The 17681-nt window shown below is 36.8% G+C and overlaps 1 protein-coding gene across 2 annotated transcripts in view; it reads left to right on the top strand.

Moving 5' to 3' along the window:
* Positions 1 to 261: 261 nt before the first annotated feature.
* Positions 262 to 17681, top strand: part of RBM41 (RNA binding motif protein 41) — a 51209-nt gene continuing 33789 nt past the window's right edge. The window contains exons 1-5 of one of the 2 annotated variants that reach the window (XM_017546446.2): positions 264 to 2161; positions 4990 to 5106; positions 5704 to 5896; positions 6205 to 6409; positions 8276 to 8347. In XM_017546446.2, the coding sequence (XP_017401935.1) occupies positions 1824 to 2161; positions 4990 to 5106; positions 5704 to 5896; positions 6205 to 6409; positions 8276 to 8347 (925 nt within the window). In that variant the 5' untranslated portion in view covers positions 264 to 1823. Of the gene's footprint in view, positions 2162 to 4989; positions 5107 to 5703; positions 5897 to 6204; positions 6410 to 8275; positions 8348 to 17681 lie in introns of both variants that reach the window. The other variant, XM_017546447.2, reaches the window with a different exon arrangement.

The following is a 17681-nucleotide window of genomic DNA, read 5'->3' as shown; positions in this document are numbered from 1 at the left end:
TTGTTACCCAGGCTGGAGTGCGATGGCGCAATCTCGGCTCACTGCAACCTCTGCCTTCTGGGTTCAAGCAATTCTCCTGCCTCAGCCTCCTGAGTAGCTGGGACTACAGGCACACACCACCATGCCCAGCTAATTTTTGTATTTTTAGTAGAGACGGGGTTTCCCCATGTTGACCAGGATGGTCTTGATCTCTTGGCCTCATGATCCACCCGCCTTGGCCTCCCAAAGTGCTGGGATTATAGGCATGAGCCACCGTGTCTGGCCCACTCTTTAGAGGTATCCCCATTTTACAGATGAGAAAACTGGCCTACGCCAGTTAAAGAAACTTACTGAAACCTACACAGTCTAGTAAGTTATCAGAGCAAAAATTCAAGTCCAGATTGCCTCTAAAACCCTGTTGTGTAATACTGTCAACTGAGAGGTGAGATTCAAATCTAAGTAGTGTGCCCCTTGCCCCCATTACCTACAATCTTTTCTTCTTTTTTTCAATTAAAAAAGTATTGACTAGGTAATATAGTCATGGGTTCAAAATTCAAAGGGCACAAGAAGATACAGTGAAGATTTTTTTCTGCACTTGTCCCTCAGCCATCCAGTTCCCCTACCTGGAAGTATTCCCTGATCATTTGTCTGTAAGTTCTTTCAAAGATATTTTGTGCATATACAAGCAAACACATATATGTAAGTTTTTAAGTGAATAGAGCTCCCTTTTTTATGCAAATGAAAGCATAGTATACACATCATGCTGTACCTTGCTATTACACTAACTGTATTTTGGAGATTGTTCAGTAGCAGTCTATAGAGAACTTTGTCATTTTTGTAACTGCTATATAGTTTTTCGTGGAATGATGCATTTTCATAGTATGTTCATGGATATTTTCATTTCCATTATTATAAAGAATATTGCAAGGAATGATAGGTTAGAGGATATATAGTACTGAGGATTCTATTCATAACTGTTGAATTGCTGCTTTAAAGGGAATATACATGTATGATTTTAGTAGTATCCTCATTTGCCCCCCATAGATGTTGTGCCAATTTATATTCCTACCACAAGTGTATTGAGAGCACCTATTTCCCTACAATCTCAATAAAACTAGTGTGTTATCAAACTTTTGGGTCTTTCTTAATCTGTTAGGTGAAAAATGATACTGTAGTGTACTTTCAAAAATAAACTTTAATTTTTAAACAATTTTAGTTACAGAAAGGTTGCATAGTACAAAGTTCCACATATCTACAACTCAGTTTCCCTTGCATAACTCTGATACATTTGTCACAGCTAATGAACCTGTTATTAACTAAAGAGCATAGTTTGTTCACATTTCCTTAGTTTTTACCTCATGTCTTTTTTTCTGTTCCAGGATCCCATCCAAGATACTGCATTACTTTAGTCATCATGACTCCTTTGATTCCTTTTGGCTATACAGATTCTCTTATTTTTGATGACCTTGCTAGTTTTAAGGAGTACTGGTAGTCAGTGTACTTTAAAATTTGTGAAATTGGACATCTTTTTATACACTTAAAGACATTTGCATTTCCATTTCTGGGAAGTAAGAGCCCATGCTTTTAACCACTATACTATACCTCTTTCTTGATTCACCATAATTATCAATAAAACATTTGTGGGTCTGAATACACACAGACTTCTGATTTTGAGTGGAAAAAACTCCCAAGTATCTGTTATAGATAGAGGAGAACCATTAGTACAGGTGATATATAGTCAGACTCATGTCTGATGACTCTGGCTACAACGTGAAGAATGAAGCAGAGGCTCGACTGTAAATGGTAGATAGGCTGGATAAATCCTTGAAAGAAAAGCAGTGTTGATGAGAAGTTTAAGGGAAATACAGAAAATCCAGGAATTAGTGGTAATGGATGAGAGAATCAAGAAGTCAAAGGTGACTCAGCTTTATGAGCTGGATATTTTGGGTCTTCTCTTGAACCTAGATGAGAAATTCAAGATAAATATTTGGACAATGTTCAGCATACCTGTCCCTCGAGACCTACTTTCTCTTTCTGTTGCTGTAGCTCTGTGCTACTACAATTCCCAGAGCCCCATGCTTCGTCACAATCCCCTTAGAGTCTGCCGCGCGGAGTTCTGGGAGTTGAGGTCCGCGGCCTGTTTACTGAAGTTACAGATAGTGGCCTGTGGAAACATGAAGAGGTAAGGGACTTGTCTGAGGAGCAGGCGGCAAGGGGAGTTCTGTTCTACCTTTTCTTTTGAAAATGGCTTCTATTGCTTTCTGGTTTGGGTATTGCATGTTCTCGGGATGCGGTTTCGTGGAGGCAGGAAGACAAAGGAAACGGGAGGAGGGAGATGTGCTGAACAGGCCTGCAGAGCGAAGTTCAGGAAGGGCTGCCACCGAGGCCGGCTGCTGTGGGATTGCCCTCCCGGGACGGGCCCCGACAGCTGGCCAGGTGCTGCGGCTTCGTAGTTTCTCACGGACCCAATTAGGTAAAAGAGTTTGGGGCTGGCTGATTCCCAGCACCGGAGATTGAGGTACCTGGTGCCAGCCCCTCCCCGTCCTGCCCTACCTCCACCTCCACCTCCACCTGAGAAAGGGGCTTCGGACGGGCATATTTATTTGCAACATGTGTATTAAAGACGACTTGCTCGGGCCCCGAAACCACGTAGCGCTCTCCAATCTTAAAGTAGGGGAGCGGTACTTTGTTTCTAAATGTAGAAGGACAACACCAAAGGGGTTCGATTTGTGGGGTGGGGGGGGAAAAGGCATTGCTGGGCGCAGTTTCCCGTACTGGTTCTGAGGTAAATGGCCGGCCGCTTGAGCCTAAATGGCCTGAGCCTCCCAACTATTGACCGGCTTAAATTAGTTTTAGGTTCACTCTGCAAGTAGAATCATCACTCTGGAATAGTGTAGTGCATTTAAAATACTCACTGATATGCTTTCCCGCACTGTCAGTTCCCTGGATCTTTTTAAAAATGTTTCTGATTTTCCCTGCCTGAAACTAACCTTTAACTTTTTTTTACCATATCCATGCAAAATAATGTATAATGTATATATACAGCTTAAAGAATAATAAAGGTGCGCATCCACTACAAGCTTAAGAAATAGGACATTGCCAGTCCCTCAGAAGTCTACTGTGTCTCCTCCCTCCCTTCGTTTCCCCCTCAGGTGACCACTATCCGGACTGTGTGTTACTAAGTCTCTTGCTTTTCTTTTCTTTTTCTTTTTATTTGTTATTATACTTTAAGTTCTGGGGTACATGTGCAAGACGTGCATGTTTGTTACACAGGTATACATGTGCCATGGTGGTTTACTGCACCCATCAACCCATCATCTACATTAGGTACTTAAAAACAGAAATAGTTTCTAGTACATATGTATTTATCCCTTAACAAAATGTTCCTAGTTTTATCTATTTTTCAACTTTATACAAATGGACACATATCGTATGAATTTTTTCTGTGACTTGCTTTTTAAAATTTTTACTCAACATTTCTTTTTGAGATTCATCTGTGTTGATGTGTAGAAACTTTAAACTTAGTAAGAACTTTTGGAATTCTAAGTAATAAAACATTGAGATACTTAAAAGGAATTTTTTAAAACCTTGGGCCTAAAGATAATTTGCAATTTTCCAAAATAGGGCCAAGTCTTTCTAGAGCATGGGAATATTGCTTATAATTATGGTTGTTAGTTTTTCTAGGCTTTATCATATCCTCACTAGGAAAGGGCTGTTTTATAAGGAAAGTATTTGATATTTGTTTTCTTCCTAGAGTTAACTCATTTTTTGTACTTTTTTAATAATCTGTTGTTACATGCTTAAATGGCCCTGTCATTTTTTTACACTCTAATAAGCATTTTTACTTACTTAGTTAGTGTTAGTTAGCTAATGCAAGGCATGGCCTAAATGTCTGTGCAGTGGTGCCCAGGCTATAAAAATGTTATAACTGTCTTATATTTCTTTCTGTACTAACCCCTTTGGAGATCTCCTCCTCAGAGCTCCAGATCTTGTTAACACAGCTGACTCAAGATTTATACATTTAGCCTCTGACTCTCATCTATACAGTTATCTCATCTCCTATTTTCCATTTAGCCAGCCACTCATGCTGTTCCCTCAGAGTCAGTGTCTTTGAAGTATTCCTGATACTTCATGCTGGCATTTGCATTGTAAAAGGTGCTAGATTCAACATGACTAAAACAATACTGACTTTCCCTTTCCCAAACTATTTATTCCATCTGGAGCTTTGTCTTTCCTTCATTGGTACCATTGTTCTCTCAGTTACACAGACTGAAATGTTGGGACTTTCTTTGACTTCCTTGCCTCTGCCTCCAAAAAGCCTCTTTCATCTAACCTTTCCTTTCCATTTTCATTATTACCATTTCAGTCTAGACCTTTATCACCTTACACTAAAGTAGTTTCATAACTAGTTCTTGTTTCTTCCCTTTGAATCTGTATGGCATATTATAAACACATTTATCTGTGTCACTTGCACTGTGTCACTTAACTGCTTGATAAATTCCTTATTCTCATTATCCTTCAGTATATGCTACTATCCCTTTGTACTCTCTTTCCCTGTTCTCCTTTTCTTCATCGCACCCAATCCTTTGAATGTCAACTTAAGAACACCTTTCTTAAGTTTTCCTTTATCACCTTATCTCCCAATTATCTCTTCTGTGAAGTTCTACTAATTTGATACTGCTTCAATGTGTTATTCTTCTCTTCCCCCACCCAGGCACATGCACACAACACATACACACACATATGTTTCTTTTCCCTAAATACATCATGGGCTTCTTGAGGGTAGGGACTATGTCGTAAACATCACTGACTTCCATCAGTACCTAGCATAGTGCCTTCTGTGTAAACAGGTAGTAAGTGTTCATGGACTGAATGATAAAGGGTAATGAATTATTGGAGAAGTGTCTTTGAATAAATGGGGTCACTAATGGTAGATAATATGGATAAGGAATATATTTTGAGACTCACAGTCTCTTCTGTTTTCTGTATATATTCTTGTATTTACTCCAGGGTCAACAGCTGTGTGAAGAGTGATGAGCATGTCCTGGAGGAGCTGGAAACAGAAGGGGAGAGACAGCTGAAAAGCCTCCTTCAGCATCAACTTGATACTTCTGTCTCTATTGAAGAGTAGGTATTGATTTTGCAATCAGAAAGTATCATAGACTCTTACCTCCAGATGACAAACCTCTCTTAAAGCTTGGATGGAATGCTCCTCTCCCACCTCCTTTTCTTTGTCAGACTTCAATGTATTAGGCAGGGTTTTGATTCTGTGTCTCTTCCTCTGGGAAGCCTCCCATATCTCACTAAGCCTGGGCCAAGTACCTATTTTTTCTCCTCCTATAGCATCCTATATTTCCCTTAACATAGCACTTGAAACCCAATATTATCATTGCCTCTTTACTTGCCTCTGTTCCAGTGTTTTTCCACAAAAGCAGGAGCCATTTTTATCTTTTTTTCAAGCTGTTAAATCCTCAGCACCTAGCAGAGTGTCTGATGCATAGTAAGTACTCAGTAAATATTTGTTCATTTCATTATTTATTATTCTTGGATGAGGGGACTATTGATGGAGTTCCATTTTGTTGCAGTGGTGCCTCAGCTTAGAAATAAGATGTAAGAGAAAATTTGCTAATGAGTTTCATTGTACGTCTTACAATGTTGAGCCTCCATTTTTGTGAATGGTAGTAACCTCAAGATGTTCTTACTCTCCTCCTGCATGTTTTGCAGATGTATGTCTAAGAAAGAGAGCTTTGCTCCTGGTACTATGTACAAACCCTTTGGGAAGGAAGCAGCTGGGACTATGACTTTGTCCCAGTTCCAGACACTACATGAGAAGGACCAGGAAACTGCTTCTCTCAGGGAATTAGGGCTTAATGAAACAGAAATCTTGATCTGGAAGAGCCATGTTACAGGTGAAAAGGTGAGTGGGGTAATGTTTTTTTTGTTTGTTTGTTTTTCTCCTTGAGGAAACAGAGCAAAATCTCTTCATTTTGGCATGGAGAGCCTTTTCATTTTTAGTGCTCACAAAACTGAGCTTGGTGTCTGAATCGTCCTTGATTTTTAGAATACATACATTGGTAAAAGAGAAGTTGTTCCTTGACTTCTTAGCTAACACTTTCTATAAACATTCATTTCTAGGCCCAGGTTATCTTTTGACTTGAGACATAAGATCATCATGTTCAGGTTGTGTCCTCTATGATATATGCCATCTCATTCCTCTGGTTTCAGAAAACGAGACTGAGGGCAACTCCTGAAGCAATACAGAACCGTCTTCAAGATATTGAAGAAAGGATCTCGGAGCGTCAGCGCATTCTTTGCCTGCCACAGAGATTTGCAAAGAGCAAACAGCTGACCCGGCGAGAAATGGAAATAGAAAAGTCTTTATTTCAGGGAGCTGATCGTCACTCCTTCCTTAAGGCTCTTTATTACCAAGGTATGTGATCCTCACTGACTTTGATATGTTCTTTCACTGAGAGAAAGATTAAACAGCAGGGCATTAAATATGAAGAGTTAGTGAAGGGAGTAGGGGAGAGACAAACTGTCACAACATTTGAGAAATGTATGCCAGAAGAGAGACAAATATGTGCACAGTTAGTTGCATGACAACATAGAAACTGCTATTATGGAGATTTGAATAAAATGCTGACGTAGCACAGAACATAGAGCATCCAAGTCTAGTTGGGGGAGTCAGAAGTTGACATTTATACTAACTCCTGATGGATCAACAGGTGTTTGTCAGGTAAATAAGGGGGAATGGACGTTAAAGGTAGTAAATAGGAACAGGGTTATGAAAGAACCTGGTGTGTCTAAGGAACAATGAGAAGTTTGATGTGGCAGGAGTAGAAGGAGTGGCAGGGAATGACAGGAGGTGACACTGGAAGGAAGGGAAGGCAAAGGTAGATTGTGAAGTCTTTAGGCTGAACTACAAATTAGCACAAAATACATAGATAAATAGTATGGGTCTTAACCAGAAGGAATTAGTTTGACAGATAATTTTACTAGGCACTGCAGAAGGTGCACGAAGTTTGAGCATGGTTCCTTACCTTGTGCCAAATATAGTATGGTTGGAGAGATAAACATGTAACATTTAGTGACAATACTAGATACATTTGCTAAGTGTTGTTGGAGTTCAGAGGACGGAAAGGCCACTGTGTATTGGTATGATTGAAGAAGGCCTCTCAGAGGAGGTAAGATTTAATTGTTCTTTTAATACTACCTATTCTTTAGAAAGGAGAGGTAATGGCATTTCAATTGCAACAGATGGTATAAGCACTATGGAGTGTGCTTACTATGGAAGAGATGTGAGACAAGGTTAGAAAGGTAGCTAAAAATTTTGAACTGTATTTGTTGACTAGTAAAGACCTATACAGAGTTAGTTATCGGTTAGTTTGAATATGGTTGAAGGTTTTTGAACCAGAAGTAACATGATAAAAGCCGTATTTGAAAGTTATTAATCTGGTAGTCAATAATAGGATTAGAGAGAGGAAGAACTGGAAGCAGGGAGAATGGATAGGAGATATTACAGTCATTTAGGCATGAAGGCTGAATGATAGCAGTGGAATTGGAGAGAGGTAGGTTTACAAGGGAAGAACCAGTAAAACTTGTTGACTGAAAATGGAGGGAGGTCAATGGAGAGGTATGTGTCAAAGATAATTCAGATGTTTCAAGGATGTATGACTTACCGATTGGCGAAATTAAGAAAGCCTTTATGGGGAAATTTTGAGGAAGGATAATTAGATTGATTTTAAACATGTTGAATTTGTGAGAATGGCACGATCATCAAATGCAAATGTTGAGGAGACAGTTGGAAATGTAGCAGTGAAGCTCAGGAAAGAGGTCAGAACTAGATACATGGAATTGGGAATCATCTATCCATAGATGACACATTAAGGCCATGGGAATGAATGAATGAATCATTTATTAGAGACAGAAAGACCATAGACATGGCAGAGCAGTCGTGCAGGAAGGAAGGAATGAGCAAATGAATAGCCTTTTGCGGAGAAACATTTAGCATAATGATTAAGAACATGGGCTCTGGAGGCAGACCACCTGTGAAAATCCTGGCTCCCCCACTTACTAGCTATGAGATGCTAGGCAAGTTACTTCTCTATGTTTCAGTATCTTCATCTGTAAAATGAGAATATTGATAGTAGCTGTGTTATAGGGTATTAGGAGGGTTAAGTGAGATAATACAAGTAAATCACTTAGAGCAGTACCTGGTATTTGGGGTGGAGGGTGGGTGGTGTATGAATCTGTTCTGTTTCCTATCTTTGAAACTCCTTGCTTTAAACCTTCACAGCATACCACAAAAAGACAAGTGCAGACAAGTACATGACCTCAATGAAGAGGAAGATAAAATTAGGCACAAAAGGCAAGTCGAGAGTTTTCTTATAGTGTTAGATTTAGGAATGTAACCTAGGGTCCCAGACTTCTAAGTTGAGCACTTATTTAATTCCATATTCAGTATATGACAATGTTTATAGGAAATGATCCAGAGGAAGCATATTATCCTGATACAGAATATTAAATAGAGGCATTAGTAGATATAGTGCTGTTGTTTTTTCTTTATACATTTAAGTTACTGTACCAGACATAAATTGACCTTAATGATTTTTATATCCCATTTCACAAATAATTCTGAATATTTTTATTAATCAGTAAAGTATAATTATTGATGATGATAATGATGATATGATAGTTAATATTTTCTTATTTTTGAAATGAACTTCCAATAAAATTGCATGGGGCTTCTTTTTTTTTTTTGGCATACAATTCTGTGAATTGTAAATCATGTAGATTCATGTAATCACCACCACAATCAAGAGAGAGAACAGCTCCATCACCTTAAAAAATTCCCTCATGCTGTCCCTTTATAGTCACTCCCAACCCACCGTAATTCCTGAGAATCACTGACTGTTTTCCATCACTGTAGTTTTATCTTTTAGAAATGTCATATAAATGGATTCATACAACATGTAACCTTGTGAGATTGGCTTCTTTCACTCAGCATAGTGCCTTTGAGACTCATTTGAGTTGTTGTGTGTATCAGCAGTTCATTCATTTTGCTGAGTAGCATTTCATCATACGGACATTCCAAAGTTTGTTTATCCTTTCACCCACTGAAGTGCATTTGGGTTGCTTCCAGGTTATGATGGCTATGCATAATATTGATATGAACATTCTTGTACAGGTTTTTTTGTGAACATAAGTTTTTATTTCTCTAAGGTAAATATCTAGAAGTGAGATTACTGGTCATATGGTAAGTGTACATTTAACTTCATATGAAACTGCCAAACCATTTTCCAGAGTGGCTGTACCATTTTGCATTTTCACCAGCAATGTATGAGAGTTCTAGTTGCTCTACATCTTTGTCAGCACTTGGTATTGTCAGCATTTATTTTGGTTATTCCAATAGCTGTGAAATGGTACCTCATTGTAGTTTTAATTTGCATTTCCTTAATGGCTAATGATGTTGAACATCTTTCATATGCTTATTTGCCATCCTTATATCCTGTTTGCTAAAGTGTCTGTTCAAATCTTTTGCTGTTTTATAATTGGGTTGTTTATTTTCTTCCTGATGACTTTTGAGAGTTCTTTATATATTCTAAACTCAATCTCCTGTTGGATATGTGATTTTAACACATTTTCTCCCAGTCTGTAGTTTGTCTTTTCATTCTCATAACAGTGTCTTTTGCAGAGCAAAGTTTTTTTATTGTGGTAAAATATATATAATGTAAAATTTACCATTTAAACCATTTTTAAGTGTGTAGTTCTGTGGCATTAAGTACTTTCACGTTGTTCTGAACTATCACAACCATCCATCTCCAGAAATTTTTCATCTTCCCAAACTGAAACGCTGTAATCATTAGACACTAACTCCCCATCTCCTCCACCCCCACCAGCCATTGGCAATCACTATCCTATTTTCTGTCTCTATGAATTTGACTACTCTGTTTCTATGAATTTGACTACTCATAAAATTGGAATCATACAATATTTGTCCTTTTGTGGCTGGCTTATTTTTGTTAGCATAATATCTTCAAAGTTCATCTCAGTTGTAGTATGTGTCGGAATTTTCTTTTTAAGGTGGAGTCATATCTCATTGTATGTATATAGCACATTTTTTTATTGATGGATGCTTAAGTTGTTTCCATGTTTTAGCTTTTGTGAATAATGCTGCTACAAACATGGATGTATACCTGCTTTCAGTTATTGTGGGCATATACTCAGAAGTAGAATTGCTGGATCACATGGTAATTCTACATGTAATTTTTTGAGAAACTGCCATATAATTTTCCATAGAGACTGTATGTACTATTTTACCTTCCCACCAGCAATGCATAAGATAAGAGTTCCAGTTTCTCCATACCCTTGGTAACACTTGTTATTTCTTTTCTTAAAAAATAATAGCCGTCTTCATGGGTGTGAAATGCTATCTTATTGTGGTTTTGATTTCAATTTCCTTGATGATTAGTGCTGTTGAGCATCTTTTCGTATGTTTTTTGGCCATTTGTATATCTTCTTTGGAGACTTACCTGTTCAGATCTCTTGTTCATTTTTAAAATAAGTTGCTTGCTTGTTGTTGAGTTGTAGAAGTTCTATATATATTCTGTATATTAATTGCTTGTAAGATACATGATTTGAAAATGTTTCCTCCTGTTCCAGGAGTTACCTTTTCACTCTGTCTTTTGATGCACAGAGTTTTAAATTTTGATGAAGTCCAATTTGTTGATTTTTTTCTTTTGTTGTCTGTGCTTTTCATGTCATATCCAAGAAATCATTGCCAAATCCATTGTTATGAAGGCTTTTCCTTAGGTTATCTTCTGCAAGTGTTATAGTTTTAGCTCTTATATTTAGGTCTTTGAATGAGTTAATTTTTGTATATGGTATAAGGTAAGAATTCAACTTCATTTTTTTCATGTTGATATTCAGTTTTCCCAGTACCACCTGTTGAAAAAAAGACTGTTCTTTCCACACTGGATCATCCTAGCACCCTATTCAAAAATCATTTGACCATATATGTCTGTCCTTATGCCAGTACCACACTGTTTTAATTATTATAGCCTTGTAGTAGGTTTTGAAATCAGGAAGTGGGAGACTTCCAACTTTGTTATTTTTCAAAATTGTTTCGGATATTTGAGGTTCAGTTGAGATTCCATATGAATTTTATAATGGATTTTTCTATTCCTGTAAAAAATGTTATTGAGATTTTGGTAGGCCTTGCATTGAATCGCTTTGGTTAGTATTGACATCTTAACAGTATTGTCTTCTAATTGATGAAGATGGAATGTTTATTTGTGTCTTGTTTAGTTTCTTTCAGCAACATTTTGTAGTTTTCAGTGTATAACTCTTTCACCACAGAGAAAATGTTTTCAAGTCTTGTAAAATCTTGTGTATCAATTGATCCTTTCATGGGTTGCTATTTATGTGTGTGCATTTATATGTGCCTAAGAACTCTACCTGTTCATGGAAAAGATATTTTCCTGTCTTTTCTTCTGATAGTTATATAGTTGTACATTTTACATTTAGATTTATGATCCAATTTGACTTGATGTTTATATAAGGTATGAACTTTAAGTTCACTTTTTTTTGGTTTCAAATGTCCTGTTGTTTCAGAACCAACTATTAAAAGAGTATTCTTTCTCCATTTACTTGCCTTTGTATTTTTGTTGGAAATTAATTGGCCACATTTGTGTGTTAATATGTAACCCCATAATTAATCATGAAGAATTGAAATTCTTCCCCCAAGATCAAAAAAAGACAAAGATGTCTGCTCTTGCCACTTTTGTTCACAGTGGAATGAAATTAGAAATCAATAACTGAAGGACATTTAGGAAAATTACAAATATGTGGACATTAACACTCTACCAAACAGTCAATGAATTAATATGAAATCAAAAGGAACACTAGAACGTATTTTGAGGTAAATTAAAACACAACATGCCAAAACTCATGACAATAAATTCAGTGTTGGGGGGATATTTAGCTGTAATGCCCGTAGCTGTATATGCCCATATTAATAAAGAAGAACGATTTCAAATTAATAACTGAAACTTCCACCTTAAGAACTAATAAAAAGGAAAGCAAACTAAATCCAAATCAAACTGATGAAAATAAATAATAAAAAAAGAGCAAAAATAAATGAAATAGAGGAAAAAATAGAGAAAGTCAGGAAAATCAAAAGTTCTTTGAAAAGATCATCTCATTTATAATCACTTAGCTAGACTGATCAAGTTAAACAGAAAGAAGACTCAAATTTCTAAAACTCAGTTCTACTTTGATTCTTATTTGTTTGGGTCATCTTTTTCCATCTTTTTGCTTTTAGTCTGTTTGTGTTTTTGAATCTGAAGTATGTCTCATGACAGCAAATAGTTTGGATTTTCTTTTCTTTTTTTAATCGATTATTTCAGTCTCTGCCTTTTGAGTGGAGAGTTTAGTTCATTTATTTTAATGTATTTAATTAGAGTCTGTTAATAAGGATTTACATCTGTTATTTTGCTTTTTGTTTTGTTTCTCTTGTATCTTTTTTGTTCCTCTGTTCCTCCATTTATTCCTTCTTTTATGTTAAATAGATTTTTTCCAATGTGCCATTTCAATTCACTTCTTGCCTCTTTTACTAGTTTTGTGTGTATGTACATGTGATAGTGATTGCTCTGGGGATTACAATTAACCTCTTGGCTTAAATAAATTAATTTGTATTAAAACCAACTTAATTTCAATTATATTTGAAAACTTGGTTTAGCTGTTCTCTACCCCCCCCCCACTTTCTACTATAATTGTCATACCAATTACACCTCAGAATGTGGCTTTTTATTAAGTGCCAGGCAGGTCAAATAGTTCCATCCAGATCAAATAGTGAGAATTCTCCAAGGATGGGGCTTTTGGGGTGTCCAGAACTGTTCTGCCGCTCCAGTTTCAGCTAGGCTGCTGGTTTTTGCAGCTTCTGTTTTTGTGAGATTGTTGATTTTCTAGGCTACTGCAAAGCTAGAGAAGGGGAGATGGGATTATGGAAAGTTGAAATGCTACAAACTTAACTGTTTGAGTTACATTCATCTCTTAGCATATAGATAGCCAATTGTCCTGGCGCCTTTAGTTGAAAAGACTACCCTTTTCCATTGAATTGTCTTAATATCTTTGTGAAAAATCAATTGACAATAAATGTAAGAATTTTTTTTTAATTTTTTTTCCTCTTTATTTTCAGCAATTTGATTATGCCATGTCTCATCCAGGCATGACTTCTTTGTTATTTCAGAATTCTTGATTTCTTACCCCTTCCACCTGCTACCATTTACTCTTCATAGCCTTTAAATGTACCATACATTCTCTCCAGGTTTTATAACTTTATTCAATGGGAGAGGCAGAGTGAAGTGTGCTTACTTCATCTTATCCAGAAACAAGTCCTAATAGCTACTTATTTTGAGGATTTTTCCAGTCCTTGTACTAAGTATTTTTCTAAATTATCACATTTAAACCTTCTAGCACCCTGTAAGATAGCACAGTATTATACCCATTTTACAGAAAATGAAATTGGCTTCAGCGGGGGATAAGTGATTTTCTTAAGATCACAGTTATTAAGTGGCTATGCTGGGACTTAAATCCATGTCTGTCCTTACACAAAAGTCTGTACTCTTGTCCATAGCACTTGTATATGTGATTGGAAAAGATTTATTGGTTTATTAAGTGTGATTTTATTATATCTTGAGACAAACCTTTTTGCCATTTTCTAACCTTGAATCAGTGAGAAAGAAACATGTATTATCTCTAGAAATATATTTCCTCTGAAATCTTCAATTGTAGTATGGTACTCTCTGACTACAACCTTTTTCTTGTCCTTCTAGCTCACATAACTCTCTTAAATTCATCATACCACCTCTTCAATCCTGTTGACATCTCCTGTTCCTTCACTTTTTTTATTTTCTTCCAATCTGTTAGTCCCTCCCTGTTTCTTCTTCCTTTCAAATATCACTTAGACTCCATCATCCATTATTTAACCACATCTTGACAATGAATCATTCTCTTTGCTTCCTTGTCTATGTATCACATCCACCCAGCAAAATCTCAAACTCAGAGCAACCCAACTAATTGCCTTCTCTATTTATACACCATGGCTTCTGAGCATTGCTAGAAATAAATTGTAACTTTGTTGATTATTACTTCTACAAGTTTCTCATCTCTGATATTGGCTAGAGCCTCTCCCTTGTTCAACAGTCTATCTGCTAGTCCCTAGATACCTCACTATTTCTTTCCTTATAAATACTATTTTAGATCCTCATTACTCTTTCCTTTCCTACTGTTTCATCATTTTTAACAGTCTTCCATCCTATTTCAAAGGAAGCACTGCCATCAGCAAGAACTTTCATCCATTTCCTGCTTCACGCTCTGCTAACTTCTGTATCCTAGCCCTTGTTTTCTTCTCTCTTGACCCAGTACTAGGGAAGTCCTTCCTGTTTAAGGCTAATTTTTATACTTTTGTGCTGGATCTTATTCCTCTTATCTTCCAAGGAACCTCAGTCATCCCCAGTATTGTTTCTTTTCTCTTAGGGTTTTAACATTATTTGTATCACTTGTCAGTCTCCATGGTCTACATATGCCTGCCATGAACTATTAAAGGAAAATGATAAAAATGAAAGATGTCTTTCATTTGATTAGCTACTTGAAGAAATAATACATTTAGATCTTTTTTTACTGTATACCATAATAAGTAGCAGTTCATTTAATAAGTGAAATATAAAAATTTAAGCCCTAAAAAAGATAATATTAAATACATATGTTAATATTTTTGATATCTGAATGGGAAAAGATTTTTTCTGTTCTTTATTTTCAGTGAAAATTTTCAAACACACAGAAAAGTTGAAAGAATTTTATCATAAGCAACCATTATATTACCATCTAGAATCTACCATTAACATTTTGCCTTATCACATATTTATCTATACCCATCTATCAATCCATCTTACTTTATTAATGTATTTTAGAAAACTGCTGATGTAAATTCCTGCCCCCCAAATACTTCAGCATGTATACTGTTAGAGTTATTTATTAACATTTTTTCTTTTGTTGCAAAATTTGCAAGCAGTTAAATAAAACATCTTTTAAGTGTTCATTGGCTAACTTTTGACCAGTGTATAAATCTGTGTAGTGATATACTGGTAAACGTTTAACAACCACCTCTCTGGGGGGAAAAAAAGGCCCTAATATGTATCATTTGCCAGTTTCCAAGTTGTGCATATTCCCACCAAAGCCGGTTTCAAGCTACCAATATATCATCACTGAACATGGAATTGGGAATAAATAAAGACAATCATTGGACCATCTCCAGGACACACTGCATCTGTGTAACCTAACCCCTATTAACACAAGATTACCATCACCCCAGAAAGTTTCATGGTACTTCTTTCCAGTAATTCCCATCCTACTCTCTCAGAGGCAACTAGTATATTGTGTTTTGTTTTGTTTTTTTTAACCGTAGATTAGTTTTGCTTGTTCTAGAACTTTATGTAACTGGAATCATACAGTATATGTTCTTTGTGTAAGATTTCTTTAATTCAACATAATGTTTTTGGGATTCATTGATATTATTCTATATATCAATAGTTTGCACTTTCTACAGCACAATTCTTAGAAGAGTTTTCTATAATTACTGTATTAGTTTCCTAGGGCTACTATAACAAATTATTATAAATCTGGTGGCTAGAACAACAGAAATTTATCCTCTCCACAGTTCTGGAGGCTAGAAGTCTAAAATTAAAGTTGTCAGGAGGGCCATGCTCTCTCTGCAGCCTCTAGGAGAATATTCTTCCTCACTTCTTCTAGCTCTCATAGTTGGCAGCAATCCTTGGCGTTCCTTGGTTTATAGATGCATGATTCCTATCTCTGCCTCTGCCTCACACAGCATTCTCATGTATCTGTGTCTTTGTGTCTTCACATTGCTTTCTTAAAAGAATATCAGTCATTGGATTTAGGCCCACCCTAATCCAGTATTACTTCAACTTAATTTAACTACATCTGCAAAGATCCTATTTCCATATATGTTCACAGTCTGTGGCTCCAGGTGGACATGAATTTTAGAGGTATACTGTTCAAGCTAGTACAGTCTGCCCTCTGGCACCAAAAATTCACGCCTATCCATGTGCAAAATACATTCCTCCTATCATAACATCCCCAAAAGTCTTAACCCATTCCAGCATCAAGTCTAAGTCCCAAATATCATCTAAATATCAACTCAAAAAGCCCTAAGTCTCATTATCTAAATCAGGTATGGGTGAGGTTCTGGATATGGTCCATCCTGGGGCAAAATTTCTCTCCATCCTGAGACTGGTGGAACTAGAAAACAAGTTACCTGCTTCCAATATAAAATAGTGGGACAGGCATAAGATAGACATTCCCATTCTGAAAGGGCAAAAAGGAGGGAATAAAGGGGTTACTGGTCTAAAGCAAGTTTGTAGCCTAGCATGGAAAATTCCATTAGTTTTCAAGCCTATGAGCAATACTCTGGGCTCAATGCCTTGTCTTCTGGGTGCACGCATTTAGCCTGTAAGGGCAGCTATAGCCCCATCCTCTCTGGCCTCTACGTCTGTGGCTTTGCTCTTGTAATCATCCTTCCTTCATTTTGTACTGTCTCTGTCTCTTTCACACCAGGCTGGCACTGGTGGTTTTTGCTGGTATAAAATTCTCAAAAACATTGTCAGTCTTATATATGTCAAGAGATATATACCACTGGACATGAGGTTTCTCTACAGATTCTTCCTAGGTAACCCCATCTCTATTCCTGGCTTCTACTGAGGTGGTTGATTGGATCCTAACACCCTAACACCAAATCTCTTCAATGAAAGTTTGTCTATCTATTCTGTTGACCTTGTTTCCAGAGCACACTATCTATATAGGCTAAGAATTTTCCCAATCATCAAGTGTTGTCCCTTTTTCTTAACAGTTCCTTCTTCAATTTTCCTTCTTCCTCTTTTATTTTATTATCAGCATCAGGGAGAAACTAGCCTGCATCTTCCACACTGCCTGTTCATTTCCTTAGCGAAATATCAGTTTGTCACTTTTAAGTTAGACTTTTCACCCAACAGTATTATTCAATTCAGCCAAGTTTCTGCCACTTTATAACAAAGATTGCCTTTCCTCCAGTGTCTAATAACATGTTCATCATTTCCTTCTAAGGCCTTACCAGAAGTACCTTTAACATTTATACCTCTAGCAAATAATAGAAGTTTTCTCTGTTGTCTCTTTACTACTTTCTGAGCCCTCACCAGCATTGCCTTTAACATCCATATTTCTACCAACAATCTCCTCAATGTAGTATAGGCTTTTACAATCAAGCAACTCTAAATTCTTCCAGTCTCTACTCATTACCCAATTCTAAATCCAATTCCACATTTTTAGGTATTTATTAAAGCAGCATCTTACTTCCCAGTACCAATGGTACTTTGTTATGGCAGCCCTAGGAATCTAATACAGACTTTGTTACTGAGAAGTAGGATGCTGCTTAAAGTGCATGGCTTAAAACAACAGAAAGTTATTCTCTCACAGTTGTGGAGGCTACAAAATCAATGTGTTGGCAAGGTTGGTTCCTTCTAGTGGCTTTGAGGGAGAATTTGTTGCATCTCTCTCTCTTAGCTTCTGGTGTTTGCTGGCAGTTCTTGGATTATGGATGTATTACTCCAGTCTCTACCTCTGCCATCACATAGCATTCTGGTTGTTGA

The sequence above is a fragment of the Cebus imitator genome, unplaced genomic scaffold (assembly GCF_001604975.1).
Source record: "Cebus imitator isolate Cc_AM_T3 unplaced genomic scaffold, Cebus_imitator-1.0 Scaffold189, whole genome shotgun sequence".
NCBI lineage: Eukaryota > Metazoa > Chordata > Mammalia > Primates > Cebidae > Cebus > Cebus imitator.
Note: the sequence above shows the minus strand (reverse complement) of the source record. Positions and strands in the feature narration are given on the sequence as shown.